Here is a 20,490-nt window from a genome sequence, read left to right on the forward strand (position 1 = left end):
TGGAGACTTCTAGTGTAGCTCGTTGGCTACTGGCTGTGCCAAGAGCCATGGAACAGCTGGCAGGAGAAGAGGAGCGGCCGATATACTCAGCAGGAAAACACCCCACTGTGCTCTTCCTTCCGACCGGGCCCACAGCTGCTGCTGCTAGCGCTAACGCTAACACAAGTGCTAGCCAGTGATTGAAGGATAGGTCTCTCTCTCTCTCTCTCTCTCTCTCTCTCTCTCTCTCTCACTCTCTCACTCTCTCTCACTCTCTCTCTCTCTCTCTCTCTCTCTCTCTCTCTCTCTCTCTCTCTCTCTCTCTCTCTCTCTCCCCCACTCCATCCTCTCTCTCCCTCCTCCTCCCTCCCTCTTGCCCTCTCACTCTCCCCCCTCCCTCCCCCGCTCTCTGTCTCCCCCCTCTCTTTCTATATTCTCCGCCCAACTCTGTGAAGCCTCTTCTCTCTTTGATAACAACTTCTATGTCTCCCTGCCTCAAACGGCTATGTAAATGTGTGTGTGTGCGCCAACTAGTGCACCCTCCCCACGACCCCTGGTGCTCGATCAATGCCTGCAAATCATTCTGACTGTTATTAGCATTCTCCCCCTTGTGTTTCTCCAAGTTCCTCTCTATCTGCCAGTCCTCTCAACTCACATCTCTCTCTCTCTCTCTCTCTCTCTCTCTCTCTCTCTCTCTCTCTCTCTCTCTCTCTCTCTCTCTCTCTCTCTACATCACTGTGTGGCTGTCTCAGTGCATTGCCTTGAGCCTCAGTTTAATGAGGAAGTGGCTGATGTAGAGAGTGTTTCCCGGCTCACAACAGAGATAACGAGCCCGTATGTTATTTACCAAAGTGACCAGTGCAGATGCTGCACTAGCATTCATTCTCAAGCATCCCCCCTTGGTTAAACCCAAAATATTTTCTGTTAATCCACACAAGCTGTGCAACCGAAGGATAGGGCTTGTGCATATCCCCCTGCTCATTTGATCGTAGCTTTTTGGAAGCCAAATGTGCGAAACTGATTATGTGCAATTCTGGTTAATAACTGGCCCTGTGGAGTGAATCACCCCTAAAAGAATACCTTGCACGATACAGAATTACACTCGGTGAAGTCATTTTTGGATGGCAACGCGCATGAGTAGTATTGCATGTGAGAGAGGTGGAAGGACGTGATCACAGATGTTGTAACTTAATCTATAAACTATTGTGTGACTTCTGTCTGAAGATTAACAAATGAACTGAAAGGATGAATACTGATGCCGTTAAAATCCAAGAGACTCAGGTCACATCATTTGGAACAGATTATCTTACTGATTACCTCATTATTTTACTGATTAAATGATTAGATGACTTGATTATTTCATCACCTTTCCCTCCTTTTCTAAGTCATCAGCAGTCTATCATTTAGAGCTGTTGTAAATGCCTAAAGAAAAAACAAGCATTGCTACATGCAAAGTTGAGTGCTGGCGTGACAAAATGATAACTTGGTGGGTAAAGCCTGTCTCAGCCAAGGAGACCATATGGCAGTAACTAAACAACATTGCATACATCTGCAGGGCCAGCACACTCAGGAAGAAAAAGCTGCTTATAGTAAAATACAGACTGGAAAACACAGCAAATGTGAAGAAAAACCCCCACAAAAGAGCAATCTTTGTAAATTAGCCAGCAGATGTTAGGATGAAGTTCAAGAAAGGGACTTAAAAATAAAAACCCTGACAAAGATAATTTGCACTTTAGAGTACCAAAGATCATTAACAGATACAATGCATCAGATGGTCATGTCGGAGAATTAGTACTCATTCTCTTCAAGCTCTCTGGCCTCAATAGCTTCTTGCATTTAAAGGTGACGATGCAGTAAAGGGCAGAGAGAAATAGAGTAGGTCTGTTTAGGACCGAGAAGAAACTATCTTACGGGAGATCCAACCGCAAGACAGATATAAAACATAATTGTGTTAATGATACGAACAATACATAGAAGTGAGACATGGGTCAATATATTGCCGGGAGTTGTTTACCTAGATTATAATGAGCTCTCTTCATGAAGTGAGACAGTATCTATGCAGCCCCTGTCAGCTGTGTGTTTGTGTGTGTGTGTGTGCTTGTGTGTGTGGTTGTGTGAGTGTGTGTGTGTGTGTGTGTGTGTGTGTGTGTGTGTGTGTGTGTGTGTGTGTGTGTGTGTGTGTGTGTGTGTGTGTGTGTGTGTGGTGCAGTAGCACTGAGCGATCATTCAATATTATGTTTTGTTGTTAAATTGGCATCGCAATGAAAACAATTAGAATGCAGCCATAAACTGATCCCTGTTTTGTGTTTGTCCAAGTTTAACCAGTGACGGACTGGGATTAAAAAACGGCCCTGGCATTTTCACCCACCAGCGGCCCACACAGGGACGCGCACGCACGTTCGTGCCCCCAACACACAGATATAACTTCACATGCACGGAAATAACACACACTTTTGTAGCCCCATTGGTGATGAACTCTCTAACTTTAATATGCATAAAGACTGACTGTCCTCACTGTTTCTCACTGTCCTCCTGTCTTACTCCCTGACCCTGGTCTGTTTGTTCAGTGTCTTGAACATTAGTGCTAGAGCTGGTGCTACTAGCTGAAGCTGCACTTGGCATCTTAAAAAACAAATCGGTTTTGCGCATTTTTCAGCCAACAGTAATTTCCTGGATTTCTCTCTCTTTTTCTCCGCTCCTCCCTTCTGTCGCTTAATTCCTCGATTCAGAGTTCATACTCATAGTAACCTCAGCAGACTGGTATCTTCCAACTTTCAATTTCCAACAACCCCCTATACGCAGACGCGGTCTGATTCAGTTTTGAAATTCCCAGAAGTCATTGCTTCATACAACTTTTGTAAACCAATAATAAAATTAAAAATACAGGCAGATTTGTTGTATTTCAATTTCAAACCATGCACTTTTTAAACATCTGATTGAATAAGGCTACAAAATAATGTAGACCGATGTAAATATTAAGGGCAACCATGACTGTCGTATATAGACACTCATATCAGGTATAAATACTAATTTGTTTCCTGTTATATAAAATGAATAGGGAATTAGAGACAAATGGCTAATTTGAAGCTATTAACACTATAGACGCTTGATAGTGGGCCAAGAGATAATGTGGGGCCGCGTTGCGACGAAGCGGCCGCGCGAACCCGACAAGCATGCCGGCCAATCACGGGGCGGCATGCTTGTCGGGTTCGCGCGGCCGCTTCGTCGCCCACAAGAGGCCGCGGCCCCTCTGGCATCTGCCCGAATGCCAGACCGTCACTGCTTTTAACTCACTTTATTTGTTAAAGTATTTCGGTTTGGTAACTATGAAGAAAAAGGGAGGGAATTGTATCTAACACGAGTGGAGAGAAATATCATAGAGCTACTTCAAGCCCCGGGGCTTAGGCCCGAGGCTCTCTGCGGGTCTGCGTAGGATTCTCCGACCTCAATCTGAACCCTGCTCTGGTTAGTATCAAGTAGGCGTGGCCTATGTGAAGTAGGCGTGGCCTGTGTGACGTTTTGGCTCCGCCCTCCTTACCTGTCCAAAGGTGCTGCCATCTGTGGCTTGAATAGTTATTGCAGCTTATGTGTTCGATCCTGCTTCCTAGTGGCTATGTGAGGGTAATGCAGCTTGTGTGTTCGTCCTGCTTCCATTGGCTATGTGGGGGCAGCTTATGTGCTTAAAATACGTAACATGTTGAAACTCAATCCCGTTGAGAAGTTATCTGTATTCACCATGCAATTTTTGTATAGTTTCTGGAACCTTATATAATAACACTAAATGACTCAATACTATACTGCAACGAAGCAGAAATGGTGGTGGTTGTAACGGTAATGTACAAAGGGTGCACTGTCTACTACCTTGGTGTTGACTATTATCATTACCATTATGATCATTATTATTTGCTAGCTGACCTAATGTGCATTGTAGCTCTTCCGGACTGGGAAAGGCTAGAATTATGAGGGAGTATTCCCTCAAGGGGTCACACAGCGATCTCTTTCAACCTATAAACCATCATTATAAGAATATCATAGGGGCCGGTCGTTAGGGATAATAGCTTTGATTCTCCGGTTGCTATGTAGGTATTATGCGGGCGGTTTGTGAGGCTCTCGCACTCCAAGCTCTGATTGCCTTAAAATCCTGCTACGATTCCGCCCACAGAGATAAGTGATGGATCAGGATACAAGAAGGGGGATTGACCTACGCGACGGCAACAGCAGTGGACACACACACACACACACACACACACACACCGGCAGCAGCAGTGGACACACCCACCTACCCATCCACCCACCCCCACACACACACACACACACACACACACACACACACACACACACACACACACACACACACACACACACACACACACACACACACACACACTATAATGTTCAATATGCTCTGAATGGACACCAATTCGCCCACCCACACAGATCCAGCAAGCATATGCATAACAACTCCACCCCTCCCCCCCAACGCACACATAAACAAACACCCACACATCCCCCAGCATCCTTTAGTCTCCCCCAATACGTGAGGCGATTGAGGTCCTGTTTAACCTTGCCTCTCAATCGTCCCGTCAGAACCATTCATAACGGCTCCGAAAATTGTTCCGACGGGCTGCCCTCTACCTGACAGATACAAATCACCCGCAGAGGAAGAGGAATTAATTAGCAAGACAACACTGACAGGTGTCTTTCTACACAGATAATAGGCAGAGCGGGGTACTTTGTCTGTTTGTGTGTGTGCGTTTGTGTGTGTGTGCGTGTGTGTGTGTGCGTGTGTCTGTGTGTCGGGCGGGAGGGGGTGAGAAAAGACTCTCCCTGGCGCCGGTATTGACCCGCTCCGCCTGACGGATGGCCTGAGCAGAGCTATGAGGCAGAAGGACAGAGTGGGAGCCATGCTTTAGCGTGCTGTCCTGGTTAGCTGGTGAAATATCGCAGCCCCGGCCTCACCTGCGGGGTCCCCGTCGATACCCGCTCTGTCACACGCGTCGGCGCGATTGGCCCATTTAAATGCATGAGAACGCCCTTCCCCGGCCGGCATCAGGAAGATTAAAGGAGACCGCTGCTCCGCCCGCTGCTCCGGCGTGGGGCAGCGGGCTAAGCAGCGTCAGTACAGCAGGACCAGGCGGAAGAAGGGAATGGGAAATTGTGGCTTCCATTAAAACCTCAAGGCATCAGCTTCATTATGCGGCTTCAAAGGCAAACAGGGGAGAGATGTGGTGGGTGGGTGTGCGGTTTTTTCTCTTTCTCTGTTCTATTCAACTTCTTCTCCCACCCTGGATAGCGGCCCGGCAGGGGGAAAGAGAAGAAGAAAACACAGCAGCCGATGGCACGACTGGTGGGTGTTGTGGTGTTGTGGTGTTGTGGTGTTGGGGGTGTTGTGTACGTGTCGTTTGTATTGGTAGACTGTGCATAGGATCGGCTTTCGTTAAAGGATATAGCCGCTGAGTTTAACATGTATTTTGTTAATATCGTGGAGATAAACATACAAACCGCGCTCTCTTGCTCACTCGATATGTCTTGTGATCAGCGAAGGGAAGCGCGCCTTTTGTGTTGACTTAAATAATTGTCCACAATCATTTTAAACGGACAGTGTTTTGAAAAATACGCAATCCAATCGCCAATCATACTCTCCGTCAGTGAATCAGTGTTGAGCGATATTGAGGCAGATTGGAGTGTGAGAAACCAATATATATTGTTTTGTTTACCTTCTCTGCATGGCTACTCATACAAATATTTTTTTCAAGGAGAAATACAATAGGAAAAATAATTAAATGAGTTGTGCTGACCAAAGCATAACTCTGTGAATTGTTTTCATGGATTTGTTTTCAAAGGATGTCTCACCTACTGAGAATCAGCCCTTAGCGATCGCGAGGCACCAGCTACCTGGGAACAGGATAAAAGCATTGCCGCTTTTGTTCATTTCCACAGGGATGTCGGGCATAGGTAAAAACTGAGTTATGCCCGGTGTTCTCCAGTTCGTTTAGCAGGTCCTTTAAAGAAATTCCTCTCTTACTAGGGGGAGAATATCGTGTGTGGGAGCCATAATTCGCTCTGTCTGAACATTGCAGGTGTGGAGGCCAACTCATGGTCTGTATCATCTCCGCCTGCGTGGAGCATATGCCATACTTCCACTAGTCTCAGCCTTTTCTGTTTCCTTGGTACCCCATCACCACTCGACTCGTCCGGAGCGTCCAATACAGCGAGCGAGTTGAGCCATGCCATGTCTTCAAAGAACACAAGACCCTTATTCTCATTGGCTGTCGGCTGTCGGCTGTCGGCATTGGCTGTCGACATTGTCGCTCACAGAAATGTGGTGCAACCAGGGTGAAAAAGGTTTATTCTCACATAACATCCATTTGTTTATGCAGTCTGACGGTATCTCAAATATTTATTTATTTTTGAAACCACGTTTCTCTCACCAACGCTAACGCATTATCTAAGTATCTAAGGATCTGTGGAAAATGCGCCGACTTTGGCTCAGCCTGACTCCACCCTCTTCCGCTACGTAGCTAAGATGGCTGCCGATGAGCACAAAAAGTGTCCATCGATCCACACTTCGCGATTTGACCGTTTTGAGTACGTCATCCGGGTCCTTTCAGTACACTTATTTTCACCCGATCTGAATTGGAACGCCCTACGAACTCAAACTAAGGCTAGTAATTATGGATAGTATGGATATTGGAACACAGCACAGACCTCCTTTGGACCATGTGGCGGTTTCTAACGTGGTTAATGAACACAGCAGCCAAGGCTTCTGGTAGGGATGGCTGGCTCAGTGAGACTCTGCACCCACTACCGCCGGCTCTCCCTGCACAAGTGTGGCGAGCTGACAGCGGACCTGACTTGGCGTCGGAGGCTCGACCGGCACTGACCTCTGCAGGGCTGCTTGTTAGCCGCTCATTAGGGTCTGTGACTGGCGTTTCAGAGGGGTTTCTCAGTGTGTGGGTGTCGAGGTTGGTCCCTACATGGGATGCTTGTTAGGAATATCTGGGACTGGTGAGGTTAGATCGCCAGCTCAAGGATACAATAATAATGGATGAATTCCAGGGATTCCAGTGGAGTGCATGTACAGTGTGTGTGTGTGTGTGTGTGTGTGTGTGTGTGTGTGTGTTTGTGCGTGTGTGTGTGTTTGTGTGTGTGTGTGTGTTTGTGCGTGTGTGTGTGTTTTGTGTGTTTGTGTGTGTGTGTGTGTGTGTTTGTGTGGGTGGGTGGGTGGTGGGGGTCTGAGTGTGTGAGAGCGCTTTCCAAGCGAATTGGTCCCCTGTGACCGAGCATGTCGGAGAGTGTGTGACTTCCGTACCTTATTACAGGTTTGAGTGATACCAGAATCACACGCCCTCCCACTGCTATCATACTGAATGGCAGGATCATTAGACATGCTATTTACAGACGTCAACTTATTCCAATTTAAAGTTACAACAACATAACAATTACAGTCACGTTGTGTTCTCAACCTCCCAGACTTTTCAATGATGACAGAGGTCCAAGCCGTCTGGCCCGAGCGGGAATCTAACTCCAGACAACGCTAATCATACGCTGTTCTGGGCGGTCTGTCTCGGCCCTATAGCTGTCAGCGAGCGCATCCGCATGTCTCATCATAACACATCATTGTGTCCAAATGAATATTTCGCTGCTGCTGCTCTTCCATGTTTGTAGACCTATCTTGTGTAAGTGTGTGTGTATGTGGTTCCTAACAAAAGTGCAGCAGCAGAAAATAAGTGAACGTAGGTGTTGGGGGTGAAGTGAGGCGCGAGGGAGGTGGGAGCAGATGGATGGCTTCAGAAGCCTCGCTGAAAGGTTCCGATTGTCCCTGGATGATTGTTGAAAGGTCAGCCCTTCTCTTTGCTCAGACTGTAAAGTAGCGGCTATTCTCCAGCGCCAGCACCGGCCAGGCAAGGCACACCCTGCTATGTACACAAATACACACACACATGGACGCTGGACTCGCACTTTCATCCGCAAACACTGTTATACAAACCCACTTCACCGCCGATGACCACCCACACACAAACACACGCACCAACGCACAGTGGCCGGCAGACACACACACACACACACACGCACACACACACACACACACACACACACACACACACACACACACACACACCCACAAACACCCACACACAATGGCAGCACAGACACACACAATTAACAAAGCACACATACACACTCAAACACAGGCGAGTAGCGGATATGACAAAATAAGGGCAAATTCTCAAACACACGCACGCACAAACACACACACACACAATAATTTGCACTCACACAAACACACACACACACACACACACACACACACACACACACACACACACACACACACACACACACACACACACACACACACATACACACAAACCTGCTCCCGCCTGATAGACTAGCATGTCTAAGTAGTGGCGGACTATCTCTCTCTTAAACAATGCAGCGAATGCACTGAATGACAGGAAGGAAGAGAAAAGGAGGCATTGTGTTGCTCTCGCCTTCAGCTCAAGATAGGTACAAATGCCCACTGGTTTGAAGTGTTCATTTGCTATAGCAGCCTGACTAAACCTCAAGGTTCAGTTTAGACCCACAGCGTGGCACATAAAAGTGGCGGGATGGGGCGGGGGGACTCGCAGTACTTGCTGGAGCTTGAATAAAACAGGAAAAAAAACAACAAGAAATCTATTCGAAAGAGCTGTACACGGCTGGGAGAATGAACGGGTCTCTCTGCGAGCTTCCTCCCTACAGTGAGAGTTCATAATGACTTTCCATGACATTCTGCCCTCTCAGGAGGCCGTAATTGTGTTTGCCTGAGAGCGCAGCGCAGGCCGACCCACACGTCGTGTCCTTCCTCTATGCTCTCCACTCGAAGGAAAGCAACGGCTGGCAGCAAATATTGGTCCCAAACAACACGTTCTGAAGCTCGCAGCACTTTTGCACTTTGCAAAAGCAAAGTCCACTTAAAAATAATATTCAATGTGATTGTTTTGTTAAACAATTAAGAACATTTTTTCTTCTGAAAGTGTTGTTGCTCTTTGCTGGATAGATTCGTTCGAGCGTGTTTGCTTGCGAAGCAATTTTTGGTGAAAGGGCTTTGCACATTGGATGGAGTCAATAAAGGGGTAAAAATATATATTTTCTAACCACCCTCGATGGTAGAAGAAGACCAAAAAGATATACGAGCCATGTCATGAATATTAGGTTGGGCAAATTCTTGCAATCGTATGTCTTTATGCACAAAATGGAATGTATTGACTTATCGAAGAACAAAACTTTCATAAAGGTCAAACAAAAGGCTGACTTATAGGCAAACACTGAGATAACAGATCAATTCTTATTGAGAATAGGTGATCAAGCACTGCTTACGAAGGAGTAAATATGAATGAACTATACATAAAAAATGAATCATTATTGTGCAGGGGAGGATAAGGTGTGGGTGCAGAGAATGAGAGTCGCAGGCACGCGTGTCATTTCTACAGCCCTTGCATGTGATCAGCAAGAAACGCAATGCGTAGGTCAAATTAAGGTCAAATAAGTCAATTTATTTGTGTGATGATGCCTGTGTACATGGGATGACCTTCCTGCTCATTGAAGCTTTAGCCATTAGATCAATGATTAGCAAAGAAAATCAATTGGAAACTATTGGCTATGAGCTAAATGGTTTTCAGTGCTTTGTTGCATAGAAGAGCTTGCAGTGGTTAGTTATTAAATGATTTACCTGTAATAAAAGAGATGATTTGGTTTTACCATTGATTTTGAAGATATATTGCATAACTCCATGCTCTGTTAGTTTCCATTTAGTATGTTGGGAGCTTCGGTTGTGATGATCCGATCCGATTCAATGAATGATGAAACTGGAACGCAATCGTTTTAAAAAGTTATTCTCACAAGTTGAAAATATTTAAACTTTTTATTCTCGCGACGAATAAAAAAACTGTAAGCCTAAGCCTAATCAATAAGTTATTCAAGGAAAGATAGCAAAAGACAAATACAAATATCTTTATTTATTACCATTCATATGCTAATTCCATGTTTTAGATGATACTATATTTGATACATTTCCAACTGCGGTAGCCGGTATTTATTTATCTGAAAACAATCATTTGGGGTAATTAGTGACTGCACCATGTGATAAAGTGTTGATATGCCGTGTAAGAAGTTTATCTGTACTGTTTTAGTCAATATCATCAATGTCAGTGAAACCAATATAGATAATAACAATGTAGATAATGAGCCCACACAGGACTGTAGTTAAATGTAAACATGTACAAAATGTGCTGCTCCACCAATCACACAAAATTTACTAGACACAGACTTGCACTCTCACACACACACACACACACACACACACACACACACACACACACACACACACACACACACACACACACACACACACACACACACACACACACACACGCAGGCACGTAACAACGCATGCACGCGCTCACGGACATAACACACACTCCGGCACACCAAGGAGCACTGTATTTACCGGTCAATAGTTCATATTCAAACCGTAAGTGACATCAGCCGGTCAGTTGACCAGTGGAAGCAACTTGCCCATCGTAAAAATGTCAATAGCTCATATAAAAAATTATCGAAGAGGAATGTTCTGGAAAATTAGTCATTATTCGAATTTTTGCCATGTGCAGTGACCCCGATGCCTGGTGCTGCTCACTGGAGCCCCGCAAGTCTAACACTTTATCATCCACTGCAAATTTACTTTGTCTGATCATTTGTTTTCCAATTACGTCGCTGTCCCTGCTAGCAGTAAATTGTCAGCTTTGGTTATGTGAACCTGCTATCATGTCTGTAACCGGCGGCCATGTTTGATGCTTGCAACGTTCTCATACCCATTAAAAGATGAAGGCTGGGTGAGTTATTATCCCCCCGACTTGATTGGGTTTTCTTGTATGTGTACGTGTGTATTTGTGTGCGTGTCTGTATGGGGGCATGCGAGATTGGGAGTGCGTATACCTAAATGCGTGTGTGTGAGAAGGTGTTCATGGTGTTTGTGTGTGTGTGTGTTTGTGTGTGCTTTTAAGGTTGGGGTGGGGTAGTCTTTATGCTACTGTGGAGGTATTATTATTATTTTGCTGTGGGTGATATCGTTTACCGCCCAGCAACCGGCGCTTTGCAATGAAGGGGCAATGGACCTCGTGGCATAAGTGCTGCATTAACCAAAAAAGATTGATATACCGATATAATGAACAGATTAATAGATACCCATCTGTTAATCCATTCTGAGCCGAATCTATTAGCAGAATGTTTTCAGGGTCATTCTAACGCTAAGCGCTTCACTGCCACTAGTATCTTCGCCTACAAAAAACAACGTGATATGCAAATTGCTTATAGTGACAGAAATATGACTAAAGCCTCTCTTCCAGGCGCCCTGGCTGCCTTAAGCACTGCAGCACAATCACCCGACCTCAAGAGGAAGATTACGCACAAAAACGTGGAAGTAGCGACAACAGGGAGAGAACAACAATGGCAGCAGAAACTGAATGGGGCTCAGAGAGCTGCAGCAGAGGGCAAAATATCAGGTAACGAACAAAAGAGGGGGAGAAACAAAGAAAGAAAGCAAGAAGGAGAATCAATGTTTGGCTATAACTGTCACATTAGCCATGATTAACGAGGCCCTGCGATGAAACGGTGGAAGTGTAGCAGGACATTCCGATGATCAAGTGGCATATAATCGGACACAATGGATTCTGGGAAGGAGAGGTAATTTGCCCCTGTGGAACCCGGAATGAGAGCATCAATTCGCATATTGACCTTTTAAAACGCTATTAATGGAGGAGATATCTATAGTTTATGGTTAAATGAAGAGGAGATCATCCTGCGGGGGTGATCCTTGATGGAAAGATACCAGAGGCCTCCGCTCCTCAAGACAACCACAGTGTTTATCCTGAGAAGGGTTCTACATGACAAGTGGTGTGGGTTACGGCCCGGGTAGCGGGACCGCACTGCACTCCTGCAACCACAACACCAGCCCCTCCCGTCGGCTCGGACCATCCGCTGCCAGGGATTGCATCGGATTGCAATATGGGATTCCCGCCATCGCGGATAGAGTATAAGTATGAAAGAAAGAAGATGGAAGGGAATGCACACACACACACACACACACACACACACACACACACACACACACACACACACACACACACACACACACACACACACACACACACACACACACACACACACAAGCACTTACATACACACACACACACGCTTTCCATTGCTGAGCTTCAGACGCAGCCTTCCGTCAGGCAGCCTGTTTTTGACAGGTTAAGAGCAGTTTCTGTCAACTAGCGAGGGCTCCGAAAACAAGGTTACAGTGACTTGCCGTTTCTATGGGTAATAAATTCCCAATTTTTGGGACTTTGATGCCCGGCTCATAGTCTCTTTCAAGGCTCAATTTGTTCGTATGCCTCAAAGACAACGCATTCATGAGGGAAGTTGAGAGCAATTCAAAACGGGCTGGTTGGTGTGAGTAACAGCGAGGACGTGATAAATCACTGCAGCTGCGGCTTCTGGTGACAGTACGAGAGCTGCTAAATGATGTCTTTCTCTATTTGTTTGAGCTTTTTAAGGATTTCGGTTTTCTTTTTCAAGGATACACATTTGATAGCCATTTTTGAGTGGTATTTCGTAAAGTGTATCTTATTAAAGCATTTGCTATTGTAATTTTCTTGTCGCTGTAACGAAATAGGTTTTACAAAAAAAACCTGATTTGCTTTACAACATGATCCGCATAAGCCTGCTATCCTCAGTTCGTAATGAAACACAATATATTGTATTGTAAAGCCAAATATCCCAGTGAGATTCAACAATAGCACCACGTCCCTCGTTCCCCTGCCCTCCCCTCACTTAAAGTGATTCCGTCATCCCTCTTCCCCGGGAATGACTTCTTACACATCACTGAAATTGAAAAGTGAAGGTGTAGGTTTGTATATTTTTTAAAAGAGTGTGCTTATGATTCATTTAAAATCGAGCAGGGAAAAAATATTGCTTTGGTCAGCCACTCCTGACAAATGGCTTTTCTTTTCACAGGGAATATTCCGCCAATTCACTTGCGGAACGCTAACACGGGACATTGGCTGTCAATTTCATAGGAGAGACACATGGAAAGCAACGCCTTGAGACTCAATGCTGTGCTCTTGCCATCCTCCCAGAAAAAAAGTATATTTTGAGGTCCATGACTGAAAATAGTGGCTAGGGTGTTCAACTCCCAGCTGAAAGGTTCTGGGTGTCCACAGTCTATCTATCTATCTGCAGCCATGAGCGAAAAGGCCTATAGTTGCAGATACTGTGCATACAGTACAACAAAACGAAAACGAAAACTAGAAATATAATGAACAGCATCAATGCTCTCTTACAGTTCTTACTAGATCACAAAATCAAGCGACCACATCAGATGTCCTACATGAAGGATGTTTATAACAAACAGTTCCTTAGCCCGCGGAGTTGTGTAGGTGGGCGGGGCCTACGTACCCTGGACGATGAGGTAGACCTGCGAAGTCTTGGGCTGCTGCTTGGTCTGTATAGAGCAGGTGTAGGAGCCTTCATCGTAGACGTCCACCTGGAAGAAGAGAGAGGCCGGCTCAGCAGTGGAACACCTTGTACCGGAGGACAGACTCCACGCGTACCAGACTGTCACGTACGATTGGCTGACTGTCATGAAAGCCATTCCATCTCAAGGTTCACTATTTTCAATGAGAATATTTCACTGTAATACTAATCGGACTGCCGTTGTCTTTCCTTTCTCCTGGGAATAAAATGACTTCACACCACTCACGAAAACCCTTGAGAATGAATAGCCCTTCATAAAAAAAAAAGTGTAAGCCGGTATTTGCAACAAAAGGAACCGTACACATTAAGTATCGGAGCAGTGGATCACATCACGTAACAAATTATTGCAATAGAGCGCATGATAGCACTTGGCTATTTGTGTTACCTTCTGTATGCGTAGGCTGTATTCCAGTTGTCCTTTCGTGACCAGGTCGACTCTGGGGTCCAAGGACCACTTGTCCTGGCTTGCGAAGATGATGTTGGATCGGTTGAGCCAGGCCACCTTGGACACCCTGTCATCCACGTAACACCTGTGGGGGTAGCAGCAGGGCAAAATATGGTGAGAGGCATAACAGAATGTGATGGGAAAGCGTGTCATGAGGGGTTGAGGTGAATGAGCAGAACGATGAGTGAAAACCTCTTCATTCTGTTGTACGCAGTCTCACTAAAGAGAACCATGGAGCATGATGGGTAATTAGCGACAAGTACCTACATACAGGCAGTAGAAGCAATGCTGTGTACAAGACGTTTACGGTTTGAAAAAGTAGCGTGACCTAAATAATTGACTGAATTCACATCTAAACATCCATATTGCCTCCTATTGCATGTTTTTTTAAGATCAGGTTATTTTGCATCCAAAACATTGATTTATCTCCAATTCTTTAAAGGAATGAAGAATGCCTCTGGCCCCCTCTTCCTCCTCTCCCCTGCTCTACACGTTCTGTCTGATGAGGACATCTCCTTTACCAGTGAGCCTATTCCTCCAGATGAGATGGGACAGCCGCATCCTCCTGTTTACTCCTCACTGCCTGCTGTCATTACACACCAGAGGGCGAGAGAGAGAGGGAGAGAGAGAGAGAAAGAGAGAGAGAGAGAGAGAGAGCGAGAGAGAGCGAGAGAGATAGAAAGAGAGAGAAAAGGAGAGCAAGAGAGAGAGATAGAGCTCAGAGAAAAGGCGAGATAGGGAGAGAGAGAGAGAAGAGAAAAGGAGAGAACAGAGAGAGGGAGGGAACGATAGAGAGAAGGAGCGAGAGAGAGAGAGGGGGAGGCGGGTGGAGGAGAGGCGCAAGTCTGCCACGTAATGTGAATAAACGTAAACGGAGACGACGTCAGGATCAATGAGAACGAATATGGGCCGTAATGCAAGCTGGCGGCGGATGCGTCTCCGATGCAAATCCTTTGCTCCCCTGAGCCCCTGGGATCGGGACCGGGATGGGCTGTGCAGAGGGATGGCGGAACACCTGGGGCAGAGTTCTTTTTCGGGAGCGCAGCGCAGCGGAGCGGAGGGGAGGGGAGAGGAGGGTAGGGGGGCTGGGCCAGGTGTCTGGTGATGCCAGGGTGCGTGGTTAACACAGAGGGGAAGCGTGGGGCACACGCTAATACTCCACTGGTGTGCACCGGTGCGAAGGGCAACAGGCTTTAGATGCCTTGTTTATCATCCCAGCAGGACACAGGAATGCACGGTTGACTGGTTGTGTGGGCGTCTATCCGCCAGACAAGACGTTTCAGGACAGCCTCATTAGGTGCGGCCATTAAATTGTTAGGAAAAAGTATAGATATATTTTTTTGCAATATAAACATCGATCCACATTCATCAAGCCGTTAAGGTGTTTGCGCTAAAGCTACGGGATGCACCTGCATACCCAATGAAGCACTTAGTGCGAGCGGTGCCAACTTTCCCCGTGTGATAATTGGGTGCTCACTGGAGCAGTAGGCCTTGGATTCAGCGCTCAACATCACGTTAGAGGTGGAGAAGGTGGAGCAGTTTGTCTGGCGGTAAGATGCTGGAGGGATAAGGGGAGGGAGGGGGGGAGGGTGTTGCTGGTTCAATCTATCATTCGTCCTTGCTAAGTGTGGAGTTCAACCTGAGAGCACTTAACCCCATGGCCGGCCTCGGCCATGTAAGCTTGCTTGGTTGACAGAGGTAGGAAAAGCACTATAAGCGCAGTCCATTGATCATGGGGATTCCATTGCTGAGTATATTATGGACACTCTCAATGAATAAAAACCTACGTGAAAGCAACAACACATTTCAGCTAAACAAACCAGTGCAAATCCACCATAGCACTATGTAGAAAAAAAGACACTATGTAGAATAAAACAGCAGGATACATAATCATATGGTTGTGTGTGGGTGTCAATCTGACATTTTGCAGTCTTCATTTTGTAAGCAGCAATGAAAACAACCACTAAGCGAAACATGTTTTGCCAATTTAAAATCCACATTGAACACCACTTTGAGGTGTTTTTAGCGGCGTAGCGACAGGCTTACTCAATTAACCACTTAGTGCAGGTAAGTGCAAACATTAGTGTGACTGGCACTCATGCACAGAGCCTCACCTCGAAGGTATTGCGTAATCTCTCCACACAAGCCAAGCTATGTGCATTCCAAACGTCTGTCACTCTGCCATATGCTGCCCCATATGGGTAAATAAATAAATAACTTTAAAATAGAGCTCAAGAAAACACTCCAACAGTGCATCGCATGCAGCTAAATAAAGATTGTAGGGTGACCCTTGAGCATTTCCTTTTCACCCCTGCCTCTCAGCCTCTCTGTCGTTCCCTTCTCTCCTGTTGGCCCACATAGACGTCTCCGTCTGATTCTGCATCCCCTATCCTTTTGGTTCTGTCACCTCTCTGTCGACCCCACGAGGAGCAGAGGAGGAAGCTGTGGCCGACAACTCAGGGACACTATTCATGGAGCTGAACAAGGGATCATATTCTCACACTTCCATCGGGTCTTTGCCTCTTGTCCTTTCTCTCTGGTGCCCCCCCAAACCAGTGCAAAGAGCCGAGCATGCTGGGTAAAAGGTAAAAGGTGCTTCCGGTTCTCTGCTGAGAGCCTTGGCACGAGATTCCTGTGATCTGTCAGAGCATCTTGTATCGTGTCTGCAAGCCTGGCTCTGGTTCTGGCGGGCGGAACAAGCTGTCAGGGCGTTGTCGGGGCAGCATTGATGGGGGGGGGGGTTGCGCTTGGCTTAACAAATAAAGATTAACAAATAACAACAACAAATGACCTGCCACCGGGGGGGCCGGTAGAGATTGCGTTGGTAGAGGGAGCTGAGATATGGCATTCTTGGCCGCCTTGCAAGACATTAAATCAGAGCCGTGATTTAATCAGCCTTATATCAACTCGCCATGTCTTGGTGGTTCATTTTGAAGATGTTGTTAAAACCAATACGACCACTATTCGATTAACATATTTGCAACTCAAGGCCCCTTCATTTTACATTCAAATGAGCCACGTCTCACCCACCAGCGCCTTTCAAAGGCGTGTCAATCCACCGCAAACTTTCTCGACTCATAAACGAACAGCTTCTCTGCATTTCAGTAAACACCCGAGGCCTGCAAGCGGGGGACATCTGTCGCCTGAACTTCTTTATTTTGGATTCTAGAGCAGAGCCGGTTGCTGTTGATCAGTGCCACAGAGAAGCAGGGCCAGAGTGGCTCTAAGACTGTTTATGATGGATGCCGCTGGTGCACTTCCACACTATTTTACCAGGAGCCGTGTTGATGGATGCCCCGTTGAAATACACCATCCTTTCCCCCCTCCGCCGCCGCGGCGTGCCAGCGGCCGACCAGCCAATAGTGTGCCGCTGACAGGGGCCTGAACGGGCTGACAGATGCTCGGGCCAGGGCTGCTGAGCCGGGCCGGGGTTGACAGGAGGGCCGGGCCGGATGGATCCGTGCTCCGGGGCTAGCCGTGGGGGGAGGGCCACAAACCCCCACCGCAGCCTGAGAGGGAGACTTTAACGAGGGGAGAAATGTGCCAAGCTTGACAGAACAGCCACACAATCGCCCTCACCCAGACCAACGCACACACACACACACACACACACACACACACACACACACACACACACACACACACACACACACACACACACACACATGTGCGTGTGTATACATCCGCCCACACACAGACACGCACACGCGCGCTTCCTTTAACTCTGACCTATCCGTCAATACCAACCTCCTTTTTCTTTTCGCCTCTCTGATACCGCTCCCCTGTCAACAAAACCCAATTTTACTTCCTACTTCCTCCTCTCCTCCGCTTTCTATTTTCTAAGGACATCATGACTTCACACTCCCATTTAGGGAATGCCTAAATCTATCAACGGCAGGACACACGTTCACTCAAGTGTGGATGATGGCTGGTAAAAACCTGCTCATCCATAATAAACACATACCGACACACAACGAAATTAAGATATTAACTAATAAGGGTCGACTTGTTTTCATGTTACAACTTTATTTATTTATTTACACCTGCGCGTCATTGTGTTATGAACCTCAATCAACTTGTTAATCTTCATTAATCCTTTATTTAACTGCTGACAGCAAAGGCCAGGGGGGTCACACTAATTGTGTGGTGCCGGAAGGTCGGTGTGGATCGGTTGAAGCTTGTTTATGAAAAACTGTATTCAGGTTTAACGAAGCATTTAATAAGAGAAATGATGAGGGTGATAGAGGGTCTCGTGCATCAATAGCATATTTAAACACAGTGAATTTTCATCAGCTAATAGCGGATGCAATCAGAACATATTTATATATTTCTTCTTTCGTCTCAGTCTTTTTGGGCTGGGATCTATTCATGGAAGATCCCAGACAATCCCACATGTGGGACAACTCAAGGGCAAAAAAAATCTTTTCACCAGAAGATAGAATAAGATGGCAAAAGGTTACAGAAGAGTCGGCTGCTTTGATTTAGCTGTTTTCCATTTCTATTCAATTTCAAGGATTTCAAAAAAGGAGGGCGAAACATTCGGCGATAAACCACAGCGCCGCGTTTACCTGATGATTGAATTGGTAACCAAGGCCTGCATCCGAGGCACTACAAATATGACTATTCCCTCTGTCTCTCGGCCCGCGTCAGGCTGTCTGTTTATCTGTCTGTGTGGGCCACCAACACATTGCACACATTTATGAAAAAAAGCGTACAGATACAGACACGTACGGTTCCTCGCTGATGTAAGTATTGATGCGTGACCCGAAGCACAAGCAACATACAGCCCTGCACCGGAGTGCGCGCATTGAGCCTGTGTTCGTGTTGCTGCATTAGCAGCCCAAACGGTCTCCCCGGCGATGTCACATCTATCAGAATAGACTGTGAGTACTGAGTACCACTTGGAACCCTTCTGCCTGCTCAGTGCATGAAGCCATTCCCTCCCGCTCCCCACTGGCGGGCTTGCATCGCTGCCTCAAGCGAGATATTAATCAGGGCAGGGATGATTGTTTTGAAACTTGGCCAGCAGACAGTGTTGAGGAGGGGGAAATGATATATTTTCGTCAAAAAATTGGTTGCAAACTCATAGGAATATTTAGTTCCTGCTTGATGGAAATTTGGTTGGCATCACACAGATTCATCGCTAAGGGTTTGCGAGTGCCAGAGCTGTTAGATTCTATGTGTCTAATATTTTCTAAATCTGCAAAACTATTCCAAAATGATGTGTAGCCTCTCTTCCCTGTGCTCCAAAAGGTTCAAGAAGGTCTGCAATCCTCAACTCATTAGCTACTCTTACTGAAATCCATTCGCAAAATCGGTGTTTTCTGCTTTGATCCCCCGATATAAACCTGAGCCGTGGACACGTTTTCCTACTGAGGGCACAGTCCAAAATCTAGCACCCACAAATTTCCACGGAAATAATGTATTCAAAGCAGCAACCAAAGTGCACCGTGCATACGCCGTTCAGAAAGCCCTACTTCTGCACCACGTTGCTGTGTGAAGAAGGGGTGCTTTGCTGTAATGAGTCGGTGATGGATAGCATCTTGTTCCAACGCAAGCAGAGGGATCTGTGGCAAGGCCAGAGTGCTGCCATTAAATCTCAGGAGAGAGTCTGGGCTACCTCTCTCTCTGTCAAGCCTCCCCCTTTGTCTTCCACCACCATGCTCTTCCTCTTGCTGAATCACCTTGCCTGGTCTCTCTCTCCGTCGTTGGCCTTTTCACCCATATCCGTCTTTATCGTCTTAACACCTTTCTGGCCTCCCTCTCCCTCTCTCTTTCTCTCTCTCACCGTCGCCCCTTCATCCTTTTTCTTTCCATTCATTGCCCCCTCCCTTCTGTGCTCCTTTCCCTCACCCCTATTACACTCCAATATCTATGGCCATGGGCAGAAGAATGAGGGGGACACACGAGGCAATGTCAAACGGTCAAGTGTGCGTCTGCGTGTGCCTGCCAATGAACGAACGAAAGAGACAAGAAAATGTGCAATTACTGCAAGACCCTTATACTAGTAACTTCTGAAGGCAGTTTTTACTTATTGACTCAGTTTCCTCCCTGGCCATAAAGCGGGCTGCCCTGTTGTACTCAATGCTAATTAGAGGTTTTCAATGAGTGCCCTGCAATTTCTCTAATGAACGGCCCACTCTTTATCGATATCCCCAGGGGTTTACGAGCCTCATTGAGGGCATTCCACACGTTCACCTGTTAGTTGATCCTTCACCGCCCTCTCTGACCTGCTGCAGCAGCATCATCAATACATCGCAGGACGTTGAGCTTTAAGGCTTCACAAAGGTGCAGAGACAAGGGGATAGCAATTGTAGACAGCCTTTTAACACCTTGAACTCAGACGTAGCAGGGAGTGCAAATAAGGCGCTTGGGGTTGTGGGTTCTTTGACACATTTTTTTCTGTAAGAATTGACTCTTATGAACCTCCCACCTTACTAACAAGCATATCTCCCTTGTGGGCTCTTTCCTTGTAAGGGAGGGAATTGTTT

At 46.5% G+C, this 20,490-nt stretch overlaps 1 protein-coding gene across 2 annotated transcripts in view; it reads right to left on the reverse strand.

Moving 5' to 3' along the window:
* The window catches only part of lsamp (limbic system associated membrane protein), a 406,372-nt gene that overhangs the window by 40,683 nt on the left and 345,199 nt on the right, over positions 1 to 20,490 (reverse strand). For both annotated transcript variants that reach the window (XM_030381455.1, XM_030381454.1), the window contains 2 exons: positions 13,940 to 14,084; positions 13,477 to 13,564 (listed from right to left, as the gene is read on the reverse strand). In XM_030381455.1, the coding sequence (XP_030237315.1) occupies positions 13,477 to 13,564; positions 13,940 to 14,084 (233 nt within the window). The remainder of the gene's footprint in view (positions 1 to 13,476; positions 13,565 to 13,939; positions 14,085 to 20,490) is intronic.

This window comes from Gadus morhua, chromosome 16 (genome assembly GCF_902167405.1).
Source record: "Gadus morhua chromosome 16, gadMor3.0, whole genome shotgun sequence".
Lineage (NCBI taxonomy): Eukaryota > Metazoa > Chordata > Actinopteri > Gadiformes > Gadidae > Gadus > Gadus morhua.